The 7,762-nt window shown below is 52.0% G+C and overlaps 1 protein-coding gene across 1 annotated transcript in view; it reads right to left on the reverse strand.

Moving 5' to 3' along the window:
- Hadh (hydroxyacyl-CoA dehydrogenase) overlaps positions 1-7,762 on the reverse strand; it is a 42,115-nt gene that overhangs the window by 9,550 nt on the left and 24,803 nt on the right. Inside the window, exons 4-5 of the mRNA XM_028856909.1 lie at positions 5,158-5,284; positions 913-1,002 (exon numbers count right to left, since the gene is read on the reverse strand). Of these exons, the coding sequence (XP_028712742.1) occupies positions 913-1,002; positions 5,158-5,284 (217 nt within the window). The remainder of the gene's footprint in view (positions 1-912; positions 1,003-5,157; positions 5,285-7,762) is intronic.

The raw sequence follows: 7,762 nt of genomic DNA on the forward strand, positions 1-7,762 counted from the left end.
GCCCACACTCCTGCCATTCACGTTTCCAAAACGCGCTGCGAAGTTCCTTACTCTATCTCATCCGGCGACATCCCCTCTTCTACCCTGCACTTCCCTCTCAGAGATCACTCCCTTCTTACACACTCCTCCGAAAGTAGCAGTCCCCGGGTTCCTGGAGCCTGGGTCGGCTCAGTGGGTCTCAGAGCTAACCCGTCTGCACGCTGCACAAACCGACCATCACGGCAATAGGGTCCAAATGCCCTTCCACTTCAGCACACCGACAGCAAGGCCTGGGCTGTCTCCACAGGGCGGGGTTGCCCAACAGTTCTAGCACTAATGACACCGTGCGGTTTTGTACCTGAAACCTGGGCTCCCTCTCTCAGACTACACATAGGTGGCATGCGGTTGGCTTAGCGGCCAGGTGTCTTAGCACACAAACTCGCCTTCCAGGACATGGCGAGGCCTGCTGTCGACAGTGCCCATGGCTCACACTATCAGAAGTGTTCTCCTAGTAGCATGACCACATAAAATCACCTCCCTCCCAGGCTACCCGCAGTCTGTCCCCAGGGGTTCACATGTTGGGAGTCTGTCTGGTCCCTGGAAAGAGGGAGTAAAACATCTAAGAGATGCAGCCCAGAGACAGATGCTTGGATGTCTGAAGACTTGGGTCTCAGAAGGGACCACCCCTTTCCCGGATGGAGTTCTTCCCAGTGACCTGACCCCAGCATCTCTCTGACTGGCTATACAAAGATGTATTCCTTCCTCTTCAGTGATCTCTGGCCACTGTGACGCTACTTAGCCCTGAGGTCTTTCCAAGAGCTCAACTGATACTGGCATCATGCCCTCAAAGCTCTCCTCCTTCTTCACAGTTACCTGCCTCAGGGATTTTACTACAGTAACAGAAAACAGACAAAAACATTATGCTCACTTTACCTTGCAAGAAACGGGATGCTTTCCTAAGGTTTTACAAAAGTCGACCAGAGATTCAAACGTCTTCTGGCTAGTCATTGGTGTTTTAATGACCTGGAAATGCAAAGCAGGGAATTATGACCAGAGAGGACAGAGAAGCAGCTGAATAGTTCAAGGAAACTGAACCAAAGGCTCTATCTACACAGGGGACGAAAACATCTTTAGTTTTGGCACAGTCGGCATCTCAAGCCAGAAGCAAAATGTTGGCCCAAATGTCCGTGCAAGACACTTTGCTGTGGAATATTCTTCTACACTGTGTGAATACATGTCGCTGTGACTGGTTTAATAAACAAGCAGACTGGCCAATAGCTGAACAGGATACATTTAGGCAAGGAAGCCAAACTGAGAAATGGGGTGAGAAGAGAAGAATCTGAGAGTCACCAGCAGATGCAGAGGGAGCAGGAGATGAACATGCTATGCTAATAAAGGTACCCATGTGGCAGAGCATAAATAAGGAATACAGGCTAATTTAAAATGTAGGCATTAGTTAGTAACAAGCCTAAGCTATTGCCTGAGCATTTCTATTAAAATCAAGTCTCTGTACATTTATTTTGGAGGCACTGGTCGAGACAGAGAAACGTCCAACTATACACTGGAGTTTGCAGAATGCACAAACCCAGGGTTTAAAATTCAAGTATATGTTGCTGGGAGAGGGTGAAGGAGTCTTTTAGAACTTGTAATCCAGGTGTCTTAGGGTCAAATCCCAGCTGTACCACTTTACTGAACTTATTGGCAGGACACTGTTTCTTGAAACTGAAGTGACATTAAAACCACTCTGTCCACATCAAGTTGCTGAGATAAGAAAGACAGAGTAGAGGTAGGGTAAAGCGCCAAGCATGGTGTCTAGTAGAAGAAAGACCCAGGAACCAGCTCTGCTTCCTGTCATTGTTAAGAGCTACAGGGTAGAAAATGGTGCAGAGTGAGGGTGGGGGGTGGGGGTGGCACTTGGGGAGGTGGGGAGGGGGTGGCTGTCCTTAAGGTTCTCTGCATGGGACCCACCTATGCTGCAGATGGCGTGTGATGTACCCAACTCACAGCCATCTGGATTCCTAGATGAGTGACCGTCTCGCTGTGCGACCCGCTCCCACACAGATGCCCGGCTCACAGGCCCTTGCCCTTCAGGGCGGTTCATCGGAGAGGAGTGCTTTCATTTTAACCAGTAGGACCCCAACGGGGGGAGGGGGGCTGCCACTGGTGCTGACAGGCCTCCTGACCTTCCCTTCAGTGCACCCAGGGCACAGCTGCTACCCCACTGGAATCCAGAAGAGGTGGCACCAAGCGTAACGCCTCAAATTATAGCTTTCGTCGTCACTTGTGGGGAATTAGATGTGGGTGAATGGAGAGCCCAGGGTGAATTACATACACCACATATGTATACAAATATTTTAAATGGCAGTTAAGAACTTCAACTAGAGTCATAATGAGGAGGCTTAGCGTCTACAGGAGACCCTCCCTCGCAGGTGTCTCCATCCCTTCTGTGAAATGAGGATCAGGATACAAGTGTCCCACGTAAGAAACCGATCTGGCTAAATGAGCTAGGTCTGTGCGGGGATGAAAGGAGCTACATGAAAAGCATAGGAGACCCACGCTGCAGGAGGCATGGGGGAACCCATGCTGCAGCGGCGAGGGTGTAACACCGCAGGAGGCATGGGGAACCACCCACGCTGCAGGAGGCAGAGGAGACCCACGATGCAGCGGGCAGAGGGTGTAACACTGCAAGAGTCAGAGGAGACCCACGCTGCAGCGGTGGCAGGTATAACACTGCTGGAGGCAGAGGAGACCCACACTGCAGGAGGCAGAGGAGACCCACGCTGCAGGAGGCAGAGGAGACCCATGCTGCAGGAGTCAGAGGAGACCCATGCTGCAGCGGGCAGCGGGTGTAACACCGCAGGAGGCAGAGGAGACCCACGCTGCAGCAAACAGAAACAAGCACTAAGATGGAGAAGACAGAAAGGACCAGAAACTCCTGTGAACAGTGATCTTCAAACTATACTGAGGGAGCGGAAGACGCCTGTATCAGACCACAAACAGGCAGCACAAAGGCTGCCAGCCCTGGACCTTCAAGCTAAGTTGTCGGCTTTAAGGAGTCTGCGGCTGAGTCTGGGAGTTTTGTAACTAGGAGGGATGCGGGATCGGTCCTTCAACAAAGGGCAACAAGTGACAGATAACATAGAGCCCCAACACAAGTCCCGCCCCAAGGGAAGGGAAGGACTCCTTGGCTCACTGCTGGCCCGTTTTGTGTGCTCACCAACAGCACACAAAAATCCTAGCCTGGTGGGTAGGGGTTGGGATTGGGCAGGAAGTCCCACCCCCAGCTGAGGAAGGAGAGGCAACTGAGAGCTGCTGGGCGCTGAGGTAGCAGGTTTTCTTTTAGGGCGTGACCCCTGGTGAGTCAATTATGTTCCAGGGGGAAGCCATACACCCAAGAGTATATGTGCTTGATGGGTTTCATTTACAAAAAAAAACCCCAACAAAATAACAACATCAACAACAACAAAAAGAAGACACAAAATTGGGAGGATAGGGAAGGGGAGCTGGGCCTGGAAGGAGTTGTAGCGGGTTGGGCGGAGGTGACTATGATCAAAATGCATCATATGAAATTCTCAGAGAACTAATAAAAAATAAAAAGCTAATAAATACGCAACAGACTGGACCTTTCACAGGATTCTTCCTAGAAAATGATCGCAGCTGCTAGGCATCCTCTGTTAACCAAACACTACAGCTCTCAAGAAGACGCAGTGGGAAAGATTCTTGCTCTTGACAGTAAAGACAGACCGGGTGCCATCTGCAGACCGCAAACACACGGAAGCAGGAACTGCAGTCAATGAATGACTCACTGGGTGTGAAATGAACACCCCCCCCCACCCCCCGCCTCCTTCGCTGCTTTCCACAGAAGGGCAGACTGCATCTTCCTCTTCCCGTGGTTTCCCACGCCTCCCTTCACTGCTCGCTTCCTTTTCCAAAAGTTTCATCTATTTTTATGCGTATAGGTGTTTTGCCTGCAGAGAGGCCTGTGCACCCCGGGACGATGCCTGGTGCCCACATCGGTCAGAGACAGTGTTGGAGCCCGTGGGACTGGGACTACAGACAGCTGTGAGCTGCCATGTGGGTGCTGGGAATCGAACCCAGGTCCTGTGGAAGAGCAGCCAGAACTCATAACCACTGAGCCATCTCTCCAGCCCTTATTTCTTTAATACGAGCCTAGAAGAACAGACGAACAATATCAACGGGACAGGAAAGTTCCCGCTGCAGAAAGACTGGACCCACCACTTAAAAAAAAAAAAAAGTGGATGTGAAGAAGTCAGAACAGATAAAACATGCTTATGTCGGGGATTGGCAGTGAGGGAGACGGAAGGCAAAAGACTGGGAGAGAAGGCAGCTGGGAACAACTCCCAGAGAGGCCCCCGCCAGTGTCTGGAGGTTCGCCTGGCTCCACATTGCAGCGTCCCCCACACTTCGCACGGCAATAACTCCACAACCCCAGACCAAAGGCTGCTTTAATGGCAGCCGCTCCCCGGAGACCCTGTAATTAACCCCTATAAAGGGCAAGCTGCCACATTTCAAGTGCAAATTGTCCATCGTGACTCCATCTCCCTGAGTCGAGTTTCCCAGCAAGTGAGCAGAAGCATTCCAAACAGGAACGCTGGCCAGCCCTGCCTGGCCCTTCCCCTCTGCTCTGGCCTTGGAGGTCAGCAGGCGCAAGGCTGCTGCGGGAAGCTGCTTTCCACAGCTCTGGAGAGCACGGCGTGGAGACGTGCCTCACCTAAAGGACGGTTGCACGGGACCAGAATTCACGCCAGGGGTGACATGCCAGCAATGACATCATGTCGGACAAGAACTGCATCTCCAGCATGGAGCAAGCTGACCTCAGCAAGACAGTACGAAGGTGCATGGGTCTCGCCTCTCTCACCGTGTCAGGGACCTTAGTGTCCCTCCCTGTCTGGTGCCCTGTCAGCACCGCCATCTGTCAACACGAGCGAGTCAAACCCAGGAGCATCCACCAAGCAGAGGAGCCTCCCAGGATAGTGGGTGCTTTTTCTTTCTTTGGTCCTAACGAGGACAAATTCCGACAGAAGAAATATAAAGAGGGACCTTCCAGGTTCCTGTTAAGTTTCATACGGCCTAATGCCCCGCGGGAGGGCAGATGCGACTCAAAGCAGGCTTGCCAAAGCTAGAGGGCAAAACACAGAGGACCAGGCGCCCACTGACCTCCACAAGCTTCATCATGGGGACCGGGTTGAAAAAATGGAGGCCAGCAAATCGGTCTTGTCTGGTGGTGGCGTTGGCTATGCTTGTGATCTGTAGGGAAGAGGTGTTGCTGGCAAAGATCGTATGTCTGTGGAGAGAAAAGGCAGATCAGAATGAGTCCCACGTGCGCCCACGGTCAAAACCATGGCACTACATGACCCCAGTGCACCAGACCGCTCGGCACTGCCGACCTGCCGGGCCACACCGCTGAGAAGTCAGTCAAAAGGCCCAACTCTGCAGGAGTGGCCGAAAGCAAGTGATTACGTTTTTATTTAAATCCCTGCATTTTAAAAAGTCCAGTCGTGGTGCCGCACGCCTTTGATCCCAGCACTCAGGAGGCAGAGGCAGGTGGATCTCTGTGAGTTCAAGGCCAGCCTGGTCTACAGAGTGAGTTCCGGGAAAGACAGGGCTGTTACACAGAGAAACCCTGTCTCAAAAAACCGAAACAAAAAAACAAGACCCCTGCATTTTAAATTAAGCTACGAGCTCCATACACATGATCTTCACCAGGCTTTCCTGAGTTTTCAGAAACTGAAGTTCTCTTGTCTACATGTATTCGTTTTCACATATGTGAGAGACAGAGGCAGAAGCAGTCAGTGGGGGAGACCTACCCCACCTAACACAAGGAAGTGATCAGATTCATGAAAAAATGGAAGGACAGACCAGACACTTAGACCTGACCACAAAAACCGTCAACAATCCTCTGGGGAAAGTGCTGAGCACACAGAGCACGGGATCGTCCCCCTCTGGTGGGAACCCTTCACCTCGTGATTAGACAAGGATGACAGTGAAAACACACCGCTTCGAAGATGCTCAAAGGGGAAGTTTAACCACACAGAGAACCTGGGAGGTGGGGGTCGGTGCACACACAAGACACACGGTCACAGTACTGTGCTCAAAGGCCATCCTAAAAATAGCACTTCTGTTTATTCAATAGGTATAGAAGCTTAACTTATAAATATCAGCTTACAAATTGCATACGGCCCTGAGATTAAATTCGATTCTTTCCTTCTTTTTCCCTCTCAGATTTAATTTGTTAAAACCAGAATAAAGTGGGGCAGCCAAGGGCACCAGGGCAAACCCTCGGGCTGGACGGCTCGGCTTTCCTGCGGCGCCACCTTGTGGATAACTCGCAAACCAGCAGGATGCCCTTTAGCCCAGTTGGATCTAGTCTTACAGTACCCAAGGACAGTGGCCCTTACCGACCAGATTCTCTCAGGGGTTCGTGATTATCTAAAGGCAATGACGCAGTCTGTCCAAATTCAGGGGCAGACAAGAAGAAATCAGCTGGGGGAAAAAGAAATCAGTATTTTGGGAAAGAAAGGTGAGGTGAAAGGAGAGGCCAGCCTGGGAATGGTCATACATACATGTAATCCTACTATGTGGGTGGCTGAGGCAGGAGGATTGTGAGTCAGAGGCTGTCATCTTGGACTTAGAAGACACTGTCTTTGGTGAGCGTGGGTAGATGGCTGAAGTGGGTGGGCCAGTAAGGGATGAAGATCTCTGAGGTCTCGGGTCAGGAGAGCCTGCTTTCAAGGCAGATGTACCCTTCTCAACCTCCACGGCAAGCTATTTAAAACCCAGGGTAGCACTGGGAAGGTCTCTGAAACTTTCCACCTTGAGACCCTTAAATCACAGGCTGTAAACCTTAGGCCATCCCAAGGTCAGGAGGAGAAGGAGGCAGTGACCTCCCCCACCCCGCACTCCCCTGCACCGGCACCAGGGGGCAGCCGGGCCTTTCAAACCGCCTGGGAGCAACCTTGCGGCAAGGCCAGACAGCTGAAGGAGGACCAGCAGGGTGTGAACCTTGCCAGGCTCCGTGCTGAGAGTCAACCCCAGGCCCAGAAGTGTCCTCTCAGTCATATGTTTCTGTAGTGCTAAAGGCGCATGAACAGCGGAATGCTGGACAGTGGACAGACAGCAGACGAGCGTTTCCGGCCCGGCAGGCCGATGTGCAAGTGTTTTCCTTCAGCCCTAGCTCGCCGGTGAGAACCACTTTTGCATATAACCTTACTCCACCTTTCAGGGCTAACGAAGAAGGGAGACCTGTGGCCCAGCACAAAGAGTCACTTAACTGGTCAGCTGTCATAACTGCCCAAAGCTGAGAGTCAAACCTAACAGGAGGCCCTAGATGGTGACCCTGGAGTGTCACCTAGGCACAGTCTTATTGACGCCAGAGGCCACCACAAGCCTGGAAACTCCTCCGTGACCCAGACGTGGCTGTCTTTTCCGCTACCCTCCCAGGACACCTGGTGAAGATTCAGTGTTCACTGAATGCCCCCAAGAGGGTTGAAAGGAACCCCAGGTCAACTGAAAATGGCGGGTGTGGAAGACTGCACTAAGGCACATTGCCACAGTTCAGCCATTAGGTCTGGTGCACTCCAGACTCCCGGCAGACCTTTAAAGATTTGCCTCAGCATCTTCTCTCAAGCACACAAAGGTCTGTGCCCCCTGGTGGCTGGCTGCAGGAAACACTCCGGCATGACCCTGGACGGATCTTCCATTCAGCCACTGCTCACTACACCCCAGCAGACAAGGATGGGAGGCGGGAACCCGGGCGTTCTGC

Source organism: Peromyscus leucopus, chromosome 6 (assembly GCF_004664715.2).
Source record: "Peromyscus leucopus breed LL Stock chromosome 6, UCI_PerLeu_2.1, whole genome shotgun sequence".
NCBI classification, from domain to species: domain Eukaryota; kingdom Metazoa; phylum Chordata; class Mammalia; order Rodentia; family Cricetidae; genus Peromyscus; species Peromyscus leucopus.